The sequence below is a fragment of the Eschscholzia californica genome, unplaced genomic scaffold (assembly GCF_041429995.1).
Source record: "Eschscholzia californica isolate CP2 unplaced genomic scaffold, dmEscCali1.0.p SCAF_5, whole genome shotgun sequence".
Lineage (NCBI taxonomy): Eukaryota > Viridiplantae > Streptophyta > Magnoliopsida > Ranunculales > Papaveraceae > Eschscholzia > Eschscholzia californica.
The window spans coordinates 9,937,374-9,957,456 of record NW_028238472.1 but is presented as its reverse complement, the minus strand read 5'-3'; the positions used below and the strand labels follow the sequence as shown (position 1 = coordinate 9,957,456).

General features: G+C 35.4%; 2 protein-coding genes across 10 annotated transcripts; one reads left to right on the top strand and one right to left on the bottom strand.

Moving 5' to 3' along the window:
• Positions 1 to 505: 505 nt before the first annotated feature.
• On the top strand, positions 506 to 11,133 carry LOC147536920 (autophagy-related protein 9-like). 9 transcript variants are annotated; one of them, XM_086644553.1, is made up of 12 exons: positions 506 to 569; positions 2,446 to 3,053; positions 3,158 to 3,197; positions 3,857 to 4,499; positions 4,592 to 4,912; positions 6,011 to 6,233; positions 7,263 to 7,442; positions 7,558 to 7,764; positions 8,680 to 8,757; positions 8,857 to 8,927; positions 9,085 to 9,195; positions 10,064 to 11,133. In XM_086644553.1, the coding sequence occupies exons 4-12, from the start codon at positions 3,919 to 3,921 to the stop codon at positions 10,914 to 10,916; spliced, it is 2,625 nt and encodes an 874-aa protein (XP_086500679.1). In that variant the 5' UTR covers positions 506 to 569; positions 2,446 to 3,053; positions 3,158 to 3,197; positions 3,857 to 3,918; the 3' UTR covers positions 10,917 to 11,133. The 9 variants fall into 9 exon arrangements, with proteins under 9 accessions (XP_086500679.1, XP_086500677.1, XP_086500676.1 ...); XM_086644551.1 differs by having other exon boundaries at positions 546 to 569; positions 2,446 to 2,915; XM_086644550.1 differs by lacking the exon at positions 506 to 569 and having other exon boundaries at positions 2,400 to 2,915.
• A 902-nt stretch (positions 11,134 to 12,035) lies between these two features.
• Positions 12,036 to 18,308, bottom strand: LOC147536919 (metal transporter Nramp7.2-like). The gene is made up of 13 exons (XM_086644560.1): positions 18,158 to 18,308; positions 17,979 to 18,057; positions 17,029 to 17,069; positions 16,036 to 16,114; positions 15,793 to 15,897; positions 15,590 to 15,699; positions 14,260 to 14,438; positions 14,044 to 14,113; positions 13,789 to 13,962; positions 13,562 to 13,666; positions 12,936 to 13,067; positions 12,735 to 12,830; positions 12,036 to 12,460 (listed from the first exon to the last, which is right to left on the bottom strand). Exons 1-13 carry the CDS (start codon positions 18,272 to 18,274, stop codon positions 12,200 to 12,202), a joined length of 1,548 nt encoding a protein of 515 aa, XP_086500686.1. The 5' UTR covers positions 18,275 to 18,308; the 3' UTR covers positions 12,036 to 12,199.
• Positions 18,309 to 20,083: the final 1,775 nt, after the last annotated feature.

Below are 20,083 nucleotides of genomic sequence, written 5' to 3'. Positions count from 1 at the left end.
GGATCTTCTAAAGGTGTCCGTCCTGATTGCAACTAGCACCCTATAAAAGGGCACCGACAGTAATATCTTGGGTGCCTTTAGAAGTTTCCTTCAAATTTCCTCTGACATATCAAACGCAAATAATTGAATTCATGTAAGAAAATTCCATCAGAAAAGAAAATGATTACATCAAATATTTTCACACGTACGAGACAAATCCTTAATCTGAAAATGGAATTAGATTTTAAAATGAAAATTCCAAATTCGAAAATAAAATTGTTGTTTCATCAAAAAGAACTTCATTTGGAGATATTTCCAAGATTCCGCCTCTTGGTCTAATTTTTATTTTTATTTAACTTTGGGTCTTAGTTCATCGACACCTATATTTTTGTAGTGCAAAAATTATCTTTTTACGTCAAAGGACAATCTTAATTTGTAGCGGTTAGATCCCACGTATCTTGGGCGAAAAGATATGTAAAGACACATGACCTTTTATCGAAAAGTCAAATACGATGAAAATCGACGTGAACGGAAATCAAAAGAATCCTGACCCCTAGAAAAAGCCCAAGTCCAAAAATTAGATTAATTTAGTCAAGACCCGAATTCAAGCTCATTTGGGCTTAAAAGTTATCCATCGTTTCTTCTTCCAACAAGTGAAAATGGAATTAGTTTTCATACATTTACAAAGGTGCCTCTATAGGCGGCTTCCAAAATTACTACAGGCACCTCCCTAAAAGGTTTGACCACTGTCAAACCTCCGACAACTGTAGGCGCCCTCCGTTCGGACTCACCAGTCTGAGGCCAAAAGCACGTTCTCGGACTGGCCCAGTCTGAAAGGAGTCTGACTCCAACCCGATAGGATTCAGACTAGGCCAAGTCCGAAACCCTATTTTGGACTTCGGATTGACTAGTCAGATGGTGTCAGACATGGTCGATTTTCATCCCCAAATCTCACAAAACTCTAGGGTTTTTCGTTGGTTCCTCCATATAGGACTTCTTCATCTCCAAATCTAAGGTTGATTTTTTCATCCCTAAATCTAAGGTTTCTTCATCCTCTCAACAAAACCTTGAGATGTTTAAACTTGAAGATTAAAGGATTTTTTATTTCCTAAATTTGAAGACCTTAAAGTAAATCTAGGTTTTTGATTTCCTTCGTGATGTTTAATGATAATATTTGTTGATAGAGATTAATGGTTTTTGTTGGTTTAATGTTCGATTAATTTTGAGATTGGAAATTAAAAGAGAAAATAGAGAGAGAAAGAACAGTAATGAAGAAGAAAATAAGAAGAAGAAGAAGAATGGGGGGGGGGGGGGGAGGGGGGGGGGGGCTCGGAGGCGCCTATAGACACTCCCATTTAACAATTACTTTTCTAGGGAGAAAAACTAAAATGAATCTTAGGGTCCGTTTGATACCCGTGAAAATAGAGTGGGGTAATCGATTTTCTTAAGAAAATCGTTTTCCACTCTTTGGTTAGAGCTAAAAAGTGTTCGAACTACTTTATTGTGGGAAAAATATGTTGGAAAAAACTCAAAGTTATTTTCCACTAAAAAGGTGGTAAAATGGTTTCCCCACAGATTCTTTCCTCTTCTAGTAAAAGACTATCTCTTTCCTTTTTTTTTTCTCTCTCTCTCTCTCTCATACAAAAACAGGAATATCAACTCTCCCGATCATCGTCTTTCTCACACAAACAACAACTCTCTGTCTCTTTTTTTTTCTTTCTCTCATACGAACAACAACTCTCTTTATCTCAATTATCTTAATTATTTCTCTCTTAACCACTTCATTAAAATCCATATCTACTGAAGGTTCATTTGACAATCAAAATCCTAAATCTGAATTTGAAGATTGATTGAATCTTCTCCTCAACCACTTCTTGAAAACAACAGTTGAACTTCATCAAACCCAACATTATTTCTTGAGATCAAAAGCTTCTTCCTGTAACCTAGTTCTAGACGGAGATGAATTTTGGGATGAATGTAAGTTTTAGGATCTTCAAAAGGCGCTCACCCCAATTGTAACTGGCGCGCTATATAAGGGGCCGACAGTAATATCTTTAGAAGTTTTCGTCAAATTTTCTCTTACATATCAAACATAAAAAGTTGAATCATTTCTTTCGCATCGAAAAAGAAAATGATTTTAGATCAAATTTTTCACACGTACCAAACAAATCCTTTATCTGATAATGAAATTAGATTTAAAAATGAAATTTTCAAATTCGAAAGTAAAATAGTTGTTTCATCAAAAAAACTTCGGATATATTTCCAAGATTCGGGCTTCGGGTAGTGTCCCTCACAGGACAACCTAAATTTGCAGCGATTAGATCCTACGTATCTTGGAGGAAAAGATATATAAAGACACGTGGCCTTTTATGAGAAAGTCAAATCGGATGAAAATCGACGTGAATGGAAATCATAAGAATGGTGACCCCTAAACAAAGCCCAAGTCCAAATATTAGATTAATTTAGTCAAGACCCGAATTCGAGCTCATCTGGGCTTAACTGTTTATCCATCGTTTATTCTTCCAACAAGTGAAAAAAAATAGAGAGAGAAAGAGGAGAAGAAGAAGAGCTTCGAAGAGAGAGAGAGAGAACCCAAAACGCCACTTAAAAAAATTAGGGAAACAAATCTTCCTTACTTCCACGCAAACAAATCGAAACCCTTTTCTCCTCCTTCTCTCTTACTTTTTAACTTTATTATTGTTTTCTTCTTCTTTCTTCTCCTTCAATCTTTATCCTTATTTCAACGCTTTTTATTTCTCTCTCTACTTTTCCTCTCATACCCTTTAACTCTCCCTAAGTTGATTATTACTTGAACTCTTTGTTTTTTTGAATTATTACACAGAAATAACTTTTGGGTATCCATCAAAATCACTTATTGTGATTGTTTTTCATCTGTTTGATGACTTAATTGAACAGCAATTCTTTGTCAGTCTCAGGTAATTTCTTTGTTTATAGGCATCAATTTTTGTTCTGTATAGATTCTTGTATGTTTTTTCTATGATTCTTAGGTATTTGGTGCTCTTTGAATGATATTGGGTTTTAGTGTTTATGGGGAAGACTTTAATTTTTAAAAGGTTTGATAGAGAACACCAATTTATTGTTTTGGTATTTACCCTAACTTGACATTGAAGAATTCTGGGTACATGAAATTTTGATCAGAATTTGTGTTTATCTACAGAAGCTCTGGGTGGATTTGGAGCTTCTAGGAGACATATAAGGTGCATAATCCCAATCCTGTACTAAGAAAGTTGGAAGTGTAATTCTTCATCTTTATGCCCAATTATTTTTTCGGTAGCGTTTCCAATTGAGTATATATTGCTTCAAGTTTCTGCCTTTAATTTGAATTTGTTTAATTTGAAGTCAGCTTATTTCTTGTCAATTTTGCTTTAAGTGATTCAGATGGTGGTAGATGTCAATTGTTATCTTTAAGCGTAATAGAACAGTAGGATTGTTGGTTTATTAAGACAAGTGCTTCAAACTTCATGGGAAGCAAGTTTTAGTATTAAAACTGCATTTTGATTAATGGTTTCTGTATGAGTAGACGAGTAGCAATAAAAGTTAAGATCTACTTTGGAAAACATTACGTGGGACATGTTATCTTCTCTCTTCACTTGTATCAGTTTAAATTTTCGAACTCGTACCGGTTTTATGTTCTTTGAGCGAATTGTGCTAATTAGTAGTTAATAAGTGACACATATTCTTTTCCCCCATTTTCATCTATGATCATTTAAAAGAGCAAGTTAACTGTTGTAAGCTTACAATCGTTATGTTTGGTAGCCATTACGTCTATTTAGTGGTGCACTTTAATACTTTATATTTCTGAAAAAACCTTACCGAATGTTGAATTGCATCTTCCTTCTTTCTTTACTTGCTTTAGGATCCATTCACATAATTTTGGGGGATGGACTTGTTCTATTTGCTTGGTCTGAAAATTCTTGAATGATGTCTGGTAGACAAGGCGCTACAAATGCTTCCAACATATTTAAATGGAAATGGCCCAGAGAAGAATCATCATTACATAGAGAACTGCTAAATGATGTTCCACATGAGATTGAATTGTCTGACTATCGAAGGGTGCCAAGTTCCGGTAGTGAGAGTCCTTCTGGTCTTCTCAATGGTGAAGACTTGAATGTGGAACCAATTGCCGATTTAGACCTTTTCTTTGAAAGACTTTACAGTTACTACTGCGAGAAAGGACTTTGGTGCATTATCATCAAGTGGATAGTTGAACTCCTAAGCTTGGGATTCACCATATGTTTCTCTGCAGTTTTCTTATTATTCGTTGACTGGAATGGCCTACGAAATGCGAAATGTGGGATAGATGCCGTTGAGTCAGGGATTAAGCCTTGTGATCTGGCTAAAGAGGCGTTTCACCAACATCCGTTAACTCCTTTAACATTTATTAAAGGGGTTATTGTTGGATATCTAGGAATCTTTTCTGTTTATTGGATCTTCTGCTTTTTAAGGTTCTTTGCTCAGTTAAAAGAAATTTTGGAGATTCGGAACTTCTATTACAATAGGTAATTGAGAAACTAAATCCCCATTCTTTTTTCGATGCTCAAAGTTTGTTGTCAAGTAGCTTCGAAGTTTATTACTTTCTCTTCTTATGCAGTCTCCATGTTACTGATCGCGAAGTTCAAACAATGCCGTGGGCATCGATTCTTGAAAAGGTTGTCCAGATACAAAGATCTCAACAACTCTGTGTGGTGAAAGATCTGTCTGCACATGATGTGATCATGCGAATAATGCGCAAGGAGAATTACTTGATTGCGATGCTGAATAAGGGTGTCCTTGCTTTTCCAATCTCTCAATGGGTCCCCGGTATTGGTCCTGCAGTCAACTTTGGCAGAAATGGAAGGAACAATCGCTTAATATTGCCCAAGACTCTTGAATGGACTTTAAATTGGTGCATACTACACAGCATGTTTGACAGGTATGTCAAAATAGCGTCTTGAGCATGTAGTCGCTTCGGATTCCCTTTGTTCTTTTCTTGTTGTCTCTGTACAGTCCCTCCTCTCTTTTTTCGTTATATTGATTCAAATTCTTCAAAAAAAAACATCGTATTATGGACAAAAAAGCTTCAAATTTTATTAACTGAGGTATTTTACTTATGGACATCAGTTTGTTTCAACTCAGAAGGAATTTTACTCATAAGTATCATATCTCGTGTTACCTCCTCAAGTATGAGGCTTCTGGGGTATCTATATAATCATCTCGATGTGTCCTTTGAGCCTATTTTGTTCCTTTTCTATTGATTACAGGTATTGTGTACTTTTCAAAAAAAAAATTTATAGGTATTGTGTATTGATCTGCAAGTCTTATGTATCTCTCTTTTCCTTTTCATTCATCCAAAGGTTCTTATATAGAACGAGTAGTTGAGTTTAATTCTTCTCGCACCTGCTCACTCAGGTGGAAGAAGTAATGTTCTTGATAAAATGACACGTTTCAAGCTTCCATGTACCACTTGAGTGAAGCATCCATCCCAATGATAGTTAAGTTAGTTTGTCTCCATTATAGGAGCCATATGCCTGACATATTGATGTTTCTGGACAAATTTTGGGTTACAAATAGATTATAACTGCTGGACCAACAACGTGTGAGTTTCTATAGCTTCTTTCTGAGTGTAATGGATGTAAGAAAACATTTTGCTTCTCATAATTCACATTCATCTAATCTTGTTTGAAATATTAGCTAAAAATCCAATTGATGAAAACTATAACCATTTGTCAAATAATTGTTTTATAGTCTCATGGTGTTAATTGAACAATTCATTTCAATAAGATGACATCTCAGAAATGAGTTAGACATTCAGTGTATGCCAATTGTGCGGTGTACATCGTTATCTCACTTACGTTGTCACACAGTAAGTAAGCTCACGTTTAGTCGTGGAGTGGCTTAACTGCTTTAAAGGTTATTGCTTCCACATTTGTTGTGGAGAAGTTCAATTTCTTTTCGTTTTTTTACTTCTTAACAAGTAAAATAGCGACCAATGCTCTTCTTCTTCTGATTCTAATGTATTTTATTCTTTCAGAAACTTCTGTCTACAGAGGGATTTTCTTTCGAACCCTATGGCATTGAGAAAGAGACTTATGACAGTAGGCTTGGCAATGCTTCTCCTTTCTCCCTTTCTTGTCATATTTATGCTGGTATATCTCTTCTTGAGGCACGCAGAACAGTTATACAATCATCCAAGCACGGCATCATCTCGACGGTGGTCTAATTTATCGAAGTGGATATTTAGAGAATTCAATGAGGTATGACTCCCATTAATCAAATTTCATCTTCAATGTCATTTAGTAAATCCATCGAAAAGTAACTAACCTGGTAAAGATAAGAGGTGAACTACCCTAGTTAAGACCTTCAGAGGTAATTTCGTGGTCAGCAAGTTGTAGGAGCTACAATTTTTAGACATTAGCAGTTTCACATTTCTTTGGTAGGAAAGGCAGAAGCAGAAGAAGGCATGAGGATTCATCTTATTTCTTGCTCTTCCTTTAAGTATGTCTTTGTTGTTTTTGGTTTTATTGCTTGCTTGCAGTGGAACTTTAGCAAATATTTACATTTTCCTCCTTTTATGCCTTGATGGTGTTTATTACTTTGTTTGAATGCTATTTGAGGAATTAATTCATAGTTACCTCTGGCAAAATAGGATGTTTAACATCCCTACAAATTATCATAACTCGCATTGCTAGTTACAAAGTGGCTCATATGTTTGCAATTCAACAGAGAGCACAGAAACGTGCCTTGGGGTACAAATATTTGCAAAAATTTAAGGTTTACCAATCAGAGCCTATGACATAAGTTTCTTACAGAAAGAAGTAGTAGTTGGCGCCATACAATAGGAAAATAGCTATTTATGGAATACATACAACACATGCTGATGGTTTACTTAAAGAGCTTCTTATTCAGTTTAAGCTTGTATCTTCAGGATTAGTTGTATAAGTTCCCAATAGCGGTGAGAAGGTATTTTGAGGTGTCAAAGAGAAAAGTACTAGTTGTGTCCTCTTTGTCATATCAATTCATAAGCATACATTATATAAGATTTCTTGTGTTCGCACTCTAAGCAATAAATATATCAAAGAAAAATTGCGTGCTAGTATGCTATGCTTCTACTATTGCAGAGAATTATTGAGTTTGATTTGCCGTTTCGAAGAAATTAAGACATAGATTTTGCCGTTTCGAAGAAATTAAGACATCAATTTTGCCGTTTCGAGGAAACAGCTTCATTGTTTAGCATATTTGATTTTCAAATATCTTTCTTTAATCTTTTCATCTGGCATATACAGGTTGATCATTTGTTCAAGCACCGAATGAATAGCAGCATAATACATGCTGCCGATTATCTGAAGCAATTTCCATCTCCTCTCATTACTATTATTGCCAAGTTCATCTCTTTTGTATCTGGAGGCTTTGCTGCTATTCTCATCATTATTGCTTTTCTTGAAGAATCACTACTAGAAGGCCATGTAAATAGTATTTCTAATCAACTAATTAAAAGTCTATTTTATCTAGCATTACACAGTTAAGATGTTCAGAGAAGTCGAGTTTCATTTGACGGAAAATTACCTTAAATGTTTTCAGATATATGGTCGCAACTTGTTCTGGTATGCTGCTGTTTTTGGAACTGTAACAGCTATTAGTAGAGCCGCTATACAAGATGAGCTACAGGTTCTTGAACCAGAAGGAGCAATGTCATTAGTAGTCCAGCATACACATTACATGCCAAAAACATGGCGTGGCAAAGAAAATACTGATGTTGTGCGAATTGAATTTGAAACCTTATTTCAGGTAAATATGGTTTTTTTTCTAATCCTTATGTGCTAAACTGCTAATTATAGTGCAAAAACTTTAGCTTTAATTACGCCACAGTGGAACCATTCTTGATGAACAATCATAATTATCGTATAAACAGAAATTTATGAACTGAAGTATAACAGAATTTGAAGTTCAAGCTTCTCAAATACTGGCTTATCCTCTAGTTTCGTTTCACTTTAATATAACTCATTCAACACTTATGCTGAATGACGAATAATAGTCGCAATATATTAGTTACTACTCTTCGCCTCACTTTGTCCCACTGAAAAAGATGCTGTGGAGGATCTGTTTGTCAGATCACGATGATCATTTTCAAACATGCAATTTCCTGTATATAATAGTTATGCATGTTAAGTTTGTGGTTATCCAACTGAAAACCAATTTGCGATGAGTGGAGAGAACCTAGACATTATATTCTTAGTTACTAGATCACCCTTCTTCCATGTGGGACTCTCACATGCCCCCTGATGTGTGGCGTTATTTGGGCCTAACACGTTTTTTTCTTTGCGGTTGACATGGAGCAAGTGTTGCTTTTAAACCTAACACGTGTGGGCCTAGATCTGATACCATGTTAAGTTTGTGGTCATCCAACTTAAAACCAATTGACAATGAGTGTAGAGCACCTAGACATTATGTTCTTAGTTACTAGATCCAACTCAAACCTCTGCAAATCCGCGCAAGCCTCTGTAACCCTGTGCGAATCTTATTAAGGAGCTGAAGTTATTAAAAAAATTGTTGGATCCTTTTTGAGAAAAGAAAATTTGGCCTACGGAGATTTCACTCATTTTCCCTTAAAAAACCAACTTGAACTTCTTGTTTCCCCTGGTTTAAACTTTTAAATGGTAAATAATATTTGGTGCTTATGTATTAAATTAATTATTAATGCAGTACACTGGGATGATGTTGCTGGAGGAGATGGCCTCAATATTTCTTACTCCATATTTACTTCTTTTTGTGGTACCACAGGTATACTTCCGTACTATTTTGAACATATTTTCATCTCATTCTCATTTTTATCTATTAGCCTTCTTCGTACTAATCTAATAAGTTCTACAAATTCTGCAGCGGGTGGATGCCATCTTGCAGTTCATTTCAGATTTCACAGTGGATGTTGAAGGTGTGGGTCACGTTTGCAGGTTATAGTTCTTCTATATTTCTTATACCCATATTAATGGCTCAGTATATGTTGGTCGAATCTTGTTCTAAAATCAGTTCAAATTAAATATATGAGTTGTTCTTGGAGTTTTACGGAAGATTAAATTCAAGCTCTTTCTCTTATCTACACTTCTGCAGCTTCAGTGTCTTTGATTTTGGAAATCACGGCAATAGCAATTACGGTTCACCGCACAATGCACCTCGAAACCAAAGGAGCTCGCAAGGGAAGATGGAGAAATCGTTCTTGAGGTATGAGATGTAACATTGATACTCCTTTTAAGTATTTTTTTTGCCTGATGGATGCACAGATACTTGTGTTCTACATCGGATGCTAGATTTCAGTAACTTTGATGGGAATCATGTGCGGTTTTGTATGTACGTCATTTACGAAATTGCACAAACTTTTGTTATTACCATAAAGTACAGCTTTAGGTTAACGTCTTTTGCATATGATATAAGAGCATCTCCATTGGGAGACTTAATCTCTAAAACTTAGACTGCGACATGGGATTTTAGAGTTTTGTTAAGATTTTCTCTCTGATTAAAGACTATTTGAACTCTCTGATGACATGGAGGTAGTTATTTTAGAGATCCACAAGAGGACACATAAGTTTAGAGTGTCCTCTTCAGGATCTCTAATTGTCATAATCATTACCTTCTATATTTTGGGCAATAGGCAACTTTCCTTCATAATTTCTTTACAACCAATTTTATTCTATCATTATCAAGTGGCACGAGGACAAATATTTTTTTTTTTCTTTTTTGATACTTTCATTGGAGACAAAAGAAGTAAAGGGTCTCTACTCTGCCACCAATGGAAGAAAATCTCAATTGAGACTTAACACTTTCGATTTTTAGAGTTTTTCTCGAGTCTTCCGTTGGAGATGCTCTAACAAGGGCTAGTCGAAGAGTAATTCATCATTAGTAAAAATAAAGAATCCAATGACTAAGGAGGTGTTCTTTTAGATTTTTTGAATCTGAATCCTCTGAGTCTGACTTGTTTTAACTATTGTTGCATTAATGTTCCATAGGATTGGTGGGTATGTATTACGCAGTCCAGTAACTGATGACATAAGGTCAAAAATCATATTCGTCTGAAATTGTGATTGATTTGCAGCTTCCAAACCAGCTATCCTACTTGGGAACCAAATGATCAGGGGAAGCAATTTCTCTCCAATGTTCGGAATTTCAGAGAGCAAAAATTGCAAAGAACACACCAAGAACAGAGGTATCCAAGGAATAGGCTATTAAACCATCCGACTATGAGATTCCAAGGCAACACAAGTGGATATATCTCACGGGATATGCTATATAATAACATGGGGTATGTTCCTATAAACGGTTATCAATTAGGTTCTCTATGGATGGTAGATACGGATCAAAAGAATCACCCGTATTTGCTTGACTGGTATTACACATCACGCGGTGATCAGCAAGATCCAGAAGCTGAACAACCATTGACAACCAAGTTGGATGAGAGTGGAAGAGATTTTTGGACGCCACCATTTGATCCGAATAAGACAAGAACAATACCAAGATTTGAAGAGAACTGGGGTTTCCCAATAGACGAGGAACGTGTACAGAGTCACATGGAAGCTTCTACTTCAACTCCTATGTTTCGGGAAAGTGTGATTCAGCATGACAACGCGAGTAATCAAGAATATCCTTCCGGTAGCCATTGGTGGGATCGTCGTGATCCCCAGTCTACAGGTCCACAGGCAAGTTTTCTCGAACCTCCTAACTTCATCTATCCCATTCCTGAAAATATTTATGATAACTCGTCCGATAAAAGTACGGAGGAACAAGAACTAAGATTGGACTGGAGGAACTCTCGAGTTTTATCGAGAACGACTTACATGGAAGAAAACGATGCTGATGCAGACTTAGAATTCAATCTCCCGTTCAATGACGTTTACTATAAACCTTCTGAAACAACTGACCCAAGTAGACCAGAAAATCATGAATTGTGAATGACTAGTAGATTTTAATTTTTTTTAATCTTTATTCAGATGTTCTTTGTTCCGGTTATGCTTGATTCAAATTTGTTTGTAGGACTGGCTTTGATTTCTGGTCTTCCTTGGTATTCTTTATTTGTATATAAATTTATGTTTCCGAATGGAAATTCTTCCGTGGGGGAAAACCACGTCACTATGTAATAGTTGCATCGATTAGATCATTCATCTCAAATTCTTGTCCGATCTAAAATTTCCTGTGGCTTTTGTTGTGTTTGGCCTGCCTCACCTGTGTTTAAGATCTATTTTCATGGTATGTCCAAATTTTCATGCTAAAGGGCTCGAATAAACTACCTAAACTAGGGGGGTCAACGGGTCGGTTCCGGTATTTAACTATCCAGAACCTGAACCTATAAATTGTAACGGTTTCGGTTCTTGACGGTTCCGGTACCGGTACCTCAATCAAAGGATCCAGAACCGGAGCCTTTAAAATTCTCGGGTACCCATCGGGTACCCATCGGGTATCGGGTACCCATTGGGTATCCACAAGAGCATATCAAATATTTCTTAAAGTAGAAGAATTTGCATGAATCTAGTGAAAAGAAATATCATAAACGACATAAACCCTTAAATAAGCAAATATCCCGCGTACAATAGTTGATGAGTATAAGAGATTAGAGATTAGAGATTAGGAGAATCAAGAAAGAAGAAATGAACCTTTATGTTATATTAATTCGCTTACTTTTGTGTTTTATAAATTAGCTTTCAACCATGGAAAAGAGGATTTGAGAAATTTCATAACTTGGTGAGTTGGTAACTTGGTGAGAAAAACCCTAACGTACAAGAATACTATATAATCTAGGGTATTTTTTCGTATTATCTCGGGTACCCATTACCCGTCGGGTACCCGACGGATATACCCGATAAGTACCCGCCTCCTAGTCGGGTCCTTTCGGGTATACCCATTTAAGACCCGATTTCCTTTATGGATCTAAAACCTATACCCAGTACCTACCAATTAAGACTCGGGGTCGGTTCGGTTCTCGGGTACCCGTTGCCACCCCTAACCTAAACCTTAATGTAAATCACTAGGTAATATAAACTCTAATAAGTAAATAATAACAGAAACAAATACAATTACACAAAAATTAAAATGGTTTTGTCAAATCAAATAAAATAATCTTCTCCTCAACAAAAAAAATAAAAATAAAATAATCTTCTCTCTAAACCAAGTGACTAATATCAGCAAAATCCTCTCTAGAGATAGCTAGGGAATTTATTCTTTATCTTCTTTGAAATTATTAATTTTCACTCAGTTCTCTCAGCTCCATGGACGATGAAGGTAAATCATCTACGAAAGTACCAACACGATCTTTCCTAAATGTGAGGTATATGATGGCTATAAGGTAGATAGCCATGAGAGGAAAAACAATCATCCCTATGAAAACATTACCAACCTTTGGCAAGTTGTTGTGTATTAACCAGTCTATGAAACCTGTGCTCAAGTAGTAGACGTTTATGCCTATTAAGCATACCCCTAGTGTCCAAGATATCACCATAATCTGCAAAAACAGTACATCAGTATTAGGTTTTTTCTTTATATAGTAACACTTTTCAAAAATGATTAACAACCCGCCTAGTACACTTACTCGGTTACCACCTATGTGGTGAATAAGACAAAGGGCATTTTGGTCTTACGCACCTACAAAAGCTACGAATTGACCAAAATACTGCTTGTCTTATTAAGGGACGGTCACCCAGGGAGTCGTCCTGGCGGGTTGTTTATTAGCTTCAAACACATTTTTTTTACTTTGATATCTCCTCATATATACTTACATAGATGGAGTTTTTGTAAGGACCCATTTTTGGAGAGCTACTGCTGAATTTGAGGAGTGGGATTAGAGCAAATGGGAGCTCGAAAGACAGTATCATCTGATTTAAATTACCCCAAACACGCATTATTCACAATTCTAATTAGCTGCAGTAAGAGAAGTGGAACATTATTACTATGTCGAAAATGTGAGAACAAATGCTAACCGATGAAATAATAATGAGCTTGCCAGCACCGGAAGCTCCCCCGATGACGGAGACTACAAGGCTGGGGGCAATTGCAATGCAACGAGTCACGATGTTTCGTATCCATTTCTTCATTTTAAGGTCCAAGAACCCCTTCAAATCAAAATTACAGAGACAAGTCAGTACGGTATTAAATTTCAAAATATTTACGCCAAAATGGTCATCATATTTCAACCGAAATAACCAAAATATTAATATTTTCGACCCCTCTTGAATGAAAATTTACTTACGAATTTCTTTGTTCATATTTAAACCAGAATGGCTAAGAGAACGAAATATTTGAAATGAATCATATGTTTATACTTCCATTTGAAAAATATACATTAGACAAAAATGAAACAGAATACGAACGGCCAAAGAAGATAAAAAATCTTAAAAGCGGTCACAACACAAATGGAGAATAATAAAATTTAAAATATATGTAAAGAGACTTATGGACATGTTAACTATGCTATGTCAAAGGTTCATGCAGTTGAAGTCATCTTCATTTTTTTTGTGGGGAACTAAATTTTTTTCGGAGGATGCCAAATGGAGCCAACGAGGAAATTATATCAACATTAGTATGATATTTATCTCCCGATACATACCTGCATAACATACTGGCCTGCATAAGTACCCGTGATGGTTGAACTCTGTCCGGAAGCTAGCAAAGCAATGGCATAGACTATTGAACTCGATTTTCCCAATACATTCTGCAATATAAATCCCAAATGAATGTGTAAATTTGTTGTATATGACCAAAGGTATGGCAATTTTATGTCGCAAACACGTAAATGTAGCAATAGGAGTGGTTTCTATTTCCGCTGTATCATACCTTGAGGAGGAAAGAAGCAGAGTTAAGAGTGAGATCACTGCAATGGCCCACATTGTCCTGGGATAGATTATCAGCTGAGCAGACAGTAGCGGAGACTGAAATTATCGCGACGTTGATAAGAAACGCAATGAAAAGTGCAAAAGCACTTTCTATAAGGAAATATCTGCATGCACTCTGCAATGGTACCATAAAATTCAAACCTAATGAATGGGAGGTTCAATGAGAGCATGATTAGTGCTCTAAGAAGGAACTTACATTAATACCGTCCGCAGTTTGAGGAACCTTCCTCGAGAGAACTAAAGCCGAGTGAAGAAACAAATTATGCCTGTACATTCTCACATAGAGTGGGTTTATAAAAGTAAAATATACGTAAATAGAGGTTCATCATGATCAGAATGAATTATAAGTTGGTTGTCCTGAAAAAAAACGACCTTCTTTTTTTCACGACGCGAAGAAAGAAAAGAAACTTACGGCATAACAAGTGCACCTATTAAAGCAATAGCATCGCCAATAGCACTTTTGTCGAGCTTTGGAATGAACATACCCTTCAACAACTCTCCAGCAGGTGGCTTTACATAACTCATCTCTCCAAAAAAACAACCAGCCATCACAAATACAAGTATTGTTATCAAAATCTCTAGCTTCCGTACCTAATTGTACCATCAAAATCTCATTGTCATAAAAATGTTCTAATAAATTAAATAAATGAAAGAGACACTTATGATTAGTTAAGGATATCTAGTAAGACTTTTGATGCCCTAATATAGTTTAGGGGACATGGCCCTCCTTGCACTCTCTGGTACACTCTATTGGTTAGGTTGCTAATAGGACAAGGGGTATTTTAGTCTTTTCGCAATCCTATTAGGAGGAGTGCACGAAGGAGTGTACCGGGGAGTCCCAGTGTCAGCTTCGTTTTTCTCCAAGTCTCGCTCCGACTTAGATATTTTAATTTTCATCACATACCTTTAAAAATTTCTTTAATCTCAATACAAATAACAAACTAAACGATCAATGCAAGAGTAATATTATGAGTAAAACTTAAAGTGATTATAGTACATTAATTTATACATTCACAAATCATCATCTCAATTTTCACAAGCTTCCAAGTTTTAAAAGTTAAAGTTTTGTGATGAAGGGTTTCCACTCTTAGTTTTGGACCCTTTGGTTGGTTGATTAGTTGGTTGATCCATGTACAGAATAAATTGCAACTTCTATATTATAGTCTTTAAATGACCTTGTACACTGTACACCTAATATAGACACAAAAATAGATGTACATACTTTTTTTCTTTTTTACTTTTGAACCCAAAAACAAACTCTTTGCCACTCGAACTTTACTTTTATCCTCCCCAACATGATATTCACCCCCTAAACCTAACTTTTAGACCTGACTTGTATTTTTCCGTTTCCTGGGGGGTATTCAAAAATTTGGAGTGTCCTTGTTGGACGTATGCCAAATTTTAGCTTATCACTTCTATGGTGAACCTAGGCGTCAAATACTATTAGTAGGTGAATAGTTCAATAATACATTTGTGCATAAACATGGTAGAAGTTGTGGTGCCAGAGTAAGTGACAGTATGATGATTCGATGAAGGCGCCTCTCTCAAGGTAAAGTTCTTATGTTTGATGAAGGCGAGAGTTTGATTTATGCGTTGAGTGAATTGTTCAATAGTATATTATCTCTTCAAAACTTGATTTAGCATAATTAACTATTTAGAAATTCGACTAATCCGTTATGATATTACTTTCAAAAAATAAGGAACCAATAGTATACCCGGAAACGATTAAGTCAATAATTTACCCCGTATTTTTGCAGCGAGAGAAGTAAGAGAGTACTGCAACCCGTTAATAGCACTCCCACCCATACTGGTATGTTGAAGAGTATATTAAGCGCGAATGCGGTTCCAATCACTATATTCAACATCAAACATAAAGTGAATTTGACCATATTGTATATTAAACGTAGAAAAAAAACACTTATACCCTATACACACAAATATATACCTTCAGGAATATCAGAAGCAATAACAGCAAGCTCTGCAAGCAACCATAGACAATATTTGACATATACCGGATATTCAGCTTTACATACCTCAGCTAAATGTTTTCCTGCATAAAGTATATAAAGATATAGTTGGAATATCAATATCTTTAGGTGAATAAAATTACTTCGATAATAATTAGTCAAACCTCATAGATAATACCTATTAAAATTAAAATGGGTAATATTCTATAACGATAGCGTACCCGTGGTTACTCCAAGATTTGCAGCTAAGGATTGAATAATTAGAGCGAAGATTAACCCAATAAGGATCACCCATAGTAGCTGATCATAGAGTAACCAGAAAAACGATTAAATCAATTATGTTTTACATGTTAATTTTTCTTCTCAAACGACAAAAAAACGAAAAATAATCAACAAAATGGTGGCTCTAATGGCACTTGGCTAAAAGGCTGTTAGGGGTGGCATTTCGTTGGCTCGGGTCAATGGCACTTGAAACGAGTTCTCTATAAGCACCCGGTCAACTAACTTGGGTGAAGTTCACCTCCGTTTTCTTCTTTTATCTTCGTCTTCCAAAACCAAAATTCTTTTTTCTTTCAAAACAAAATTCTAGGTTGTGCACTACTGCCGCCATTCTCCGACAACCACATCGACACATACCGGCGACCACTCAAATAAACGGAACCATCAATCCGAGTGAGATATTCATCTTTCAACTATGTTATATCATCTTTTTTAAAGAAGTGAAGGTCCACTATCATCGATATTCTTAGGTCCCGGATCAGCTGATCCGTTTGGTCCTCTTTGGTCCGATCAGCTGATCCGTTTTATTCTCTTAGGTCCCGTATCAGTTGATCCGTTTGGTCTTCTTAAGTCCCGGATCAGCTGTTCCGTTTGGTCTTCTTAAGTCTCAGACTGGCCTATTCTGTCCTATAGATTTTTAGGGCAAATAAAATTTTATCTTTCATCACTATTCGTCTTCACTAAATGATTGGTGATTCTAACACTTAAAGAGTGAGATGACTGATTGAGAGCAAAATTTGAGATTTGGTTTTGAGCTTTAGAGAGAGAAAATGAAGGTTTTTTTCTAAATTAATTTGCAAATTGTGAAATTTAGAAGGAGGTTAAGGTTGGGTTAGATGAGGCGGGGTGCTTACAGATGAAGTTGCTAACAGAAAAGTTAGTTGTTGGGCGGGGTGCCTTTAGAAGCATATAATGTTTTAATTAATAAATGAAACCTCATATCCATGATTTGCTCCAGCTTGTAGATCAGTTTCCACTACATCATTCCAAATATAATAAAAAAAAATCAAGAAAACAAAAATAAGACTGAAAAAAATGTGATCTTCTGCAGAGAGTTATTAAAGGTGTATTTCATTCATCCAGGAGGAATTAATATTAGAAAATAATCAATAGAGGGAAATAAAGATCAACTATGGTTGCCTCATGAGGGGGTGAGATCTTGTAAGGTCTTTATTTCCTATATTCTAGTAATCTTGTGTGTTGTTTCCATTTATTGAATATATTTGGCTTATAGCATCTCTAAGATATGCAAAACTTAATCTTAAAAACTCTGAGTGCTAAATATGTTTTTTAGATTTTTTTCCTTAAAAATTTGCCCCAATGCAACACTCAATTTGGATCTCTAAAGTGACGTGTCGAAGGTGGAATAGAATTATCTCAAGAGGATACTCTATTTCTAGAGTGTCCTCTTGAGATATCTCTAAATGTCCAACTCATTAATACTTGATATTCAACCAATAGAAATCGAGTCTTCTATATATTCTAAATATCTAATTATCTATTTACAAAAATAACTATATCATATAAGTAAAAAAAAAACAATTTTAGAGTTTTGCATTAGAGAAAAATAAAATTAAGAATCTCTATTTTCGCCGCCAGAGTAAGAATCTCAATTGAAACTTGACACATAAGATAAATAAAGATTTTGTTTGAGTTATGCATTGGAGATGCTCTAATACGAAGTCAAAATAAACTCTAATTTAATTATGTTTCAGATTTTAACTATTGATGACTTGGGACACACTTAGAGATCCTTGAGGGAAAACTTTATTTTCAAGTCCAGAGAAATAAAATTTTAAAAAATTGGAATATGTATGTAGCAGTCAAACTGTAGAGATTGAGCATTGCATTGAAAATATTCAGAGAAGAATAAAAAAAGACTTACAGTTTCCAGGATCAAGATAAGCTAAAGAAACGAGAAAACCAGGTCCTACATAAAACATAAGTTTCTTCCACCATGGTTTCTAGTTAATCACAAATAGAATGAGAATTAAAAATCATCTAACCCCACATTAAAGTGAAATGGTGAAATTAAAGGGCTAAAAGTATGAAAATTAAGATTACCTTGAGGTTAGAATCATCATCTTGATTGAGGTATTTGTTGGTACTAGGGTTATTACTGGATGGTAGGATCCTAGCCACACTATCAAGTGAAGCAATATTATCATCTTCTCTCTCCATCACATGAAGTTGTTGCTCTTGTTGTTCTTGTTTGCTTCCCATGTCCTTTTCCCTCTCCAATTTCATTTGAATTGAGATAATCCCTTCAATTACCAGTAATACACTAGCCTAAATCTCTCCCTATATATTGACAGACAAGAAATAGCAATGAAAATTCGACTTTAAATCACAAAGAAAATTGAGACAAATTTCTTTGGATGGCAATTAAGAATTAATAATGGTTTTTCCATTGTTTAAGAATTTTGATTTAATGGAAAATTTTGTTTTGATGGCAATTAGATTTAGTTATTGATTTTCACTTTTCAAATAATTTTGGTTGTCATTCTTGGGTAATGAATGAGATTTATCTAGCAACTTAGCAAAGAAATATCTCATTATTACTTAATAAAATTTCTTAGTTTGTCTTTCATGTCTTAATTTTTCAATTCCTAACCCTTAGAGCTCCTTTTCTAGTCATTGAATAATTTTTAACTATTTATATTTCACAATCTCTCCATAAATCTATTATTCCCTGTAACATAAGGCTAGTGGAACCAAAATTTTCCTCCATAAATCTCATCTTCTTACTTCTTACTGCTCACATTCGCTTCCCTCTTCCTCTCATTTTCGATCTTGGTCCGCACACACCTCTTGCATCTCTCTCCACCATACTCTTTGAGATTTTTTGTCCAAACTCAATAGTTTTATGAATATTCAAATGTTAAAATCTTGAGATATTTGTGTTTTGTTTGCTTTTGAGAAGTTTCAAATCAAAATTCTGTTTATCTAACCTTGCATTCTCATAGTGTAAGGAAAACAAAGTCTCAGGTAAATGAGAGTGATGTTATAAGAGGGGTTCGATAATATCTTTTTTTTTATGTTTTGTGACGTAACGGTCGTTTGCTGTTGTTAAAGTTTGTCGTTAAGAGTTTATTACATTTTGTAAGAAACTCTTAATTATCTTTCCCGCTTCTTTTATCTCTCTGAGATAGATGGTATCCCAATCGTGATCGTCCAAATTTGGAGTCCCAGATCCAGAACCAGATCCAGAATGTCGGCGAAGGGGGCTCCCCTTTTCCTGAAGAGAGTAGAGAGAGAAGAGAAGAAGGAAGAAGAAGCAATACCAAAAAAAATTAAGTTTGAGAGTCGTTAGACCTTTGTCGGAGAAGATGGTGAGGTGATGAGAGGGAGAGAAGAAGTGGAGGACAAAAGTGATGAAATAAAGTAGAGAAGGAAAGATGAGGTGGATTGAAATGTCTAAGGATTTTTTTTTAATTAATTCAATTTTGGTTGCTTAGGATATTTCTGGAAAAAGTTGAAATTTTTTTACCCTTGGAGGACAAATCAAACTAGGCGACACTTGTGGGAGGCAAAACAAAAGGTTAGTAACAAATTTGGGGCCAAAGCGAAATTAACCCAATTGGAATATAGGCATAATAAGAGACTAAGCAAAAAACTAATATAAACTAGTGGGCGAAAGAGTAATTAGCTTAAAATTCCAACTCTTTTTTACCCTTATCCAGGATTGGAATACTTGTAAGTTGTAAGAGTAACACCAGGGAACAAGAAAATCTAGGTAGCAAAAATTCTTTGTGCCTTACCTAATTCGTGGTTCAATGGACCCAACTCAGCGAAAACACAAATCACGATAAACTATACAAAACTTTTGTTATGAATATATCTCATTTTTCTTGTTCCCTAACATTCTTTTTTGTATTGAACGAGGAAATCAAAAAAAAAAAATTGTATTGAATGAGGAAATCACGCCCTACAAAATTGTAAGGGCGAGCTTTCAAATTTAAACTTTGGAATATATGTATTCAATTTCCT

What these genes read in the sequence shown, in the direction of transcription:
- LOC147536920 (XM_086644553.1), top strand. Translation starts at nt 3,919, where the DNA reads ATGATGTCTGGTAGACAAGGCGCTACAAATGCTTCCAACATATTTAAA. An exon ending in AATTTGAAACCTTATTTCAG is followed by an intron (nt 7,765 to 8,679) that starts GTAAATATGGTT and finishes TTATTAATGCAG; the next exon opens with TACACTGGGATGATGTTGCT. An exon ending in TTCTTTTTGTGGTACCACAG is followed by an intron (nt 8,758 to 8,856) that starts GTATACTTCCGT and finishes CAAATTCTGCAG; the next exon opens with CGGGTGGATGCCATCTTGCA.
- LOC147536919 (XM_086644560.1), bottom strand. Translation starts at nt 18,274, where the DNA reads ATGGAGAGAGAAGATGATAATATTGCTTCACTTGATAGTGTGGCTAGG. An exon ending in TTATCTTGATCCTGGAAACT is followed by an intron (nt 17,070 to 17,978) that starts GTAAGTCTTTTT and finishes GGAATGATGTAG; the next exon opens with TGGAAACTGATCTACAAGCT. An exon ending in CAGGCCAGTATGTTATGCAG is followed by an intron (nt 13,068 to 13,561) that starts GTATGTATCGGG and finishes TTTGATTTGAAG; the next exon opens with GGGTTCTTGGACCTTAAAAT.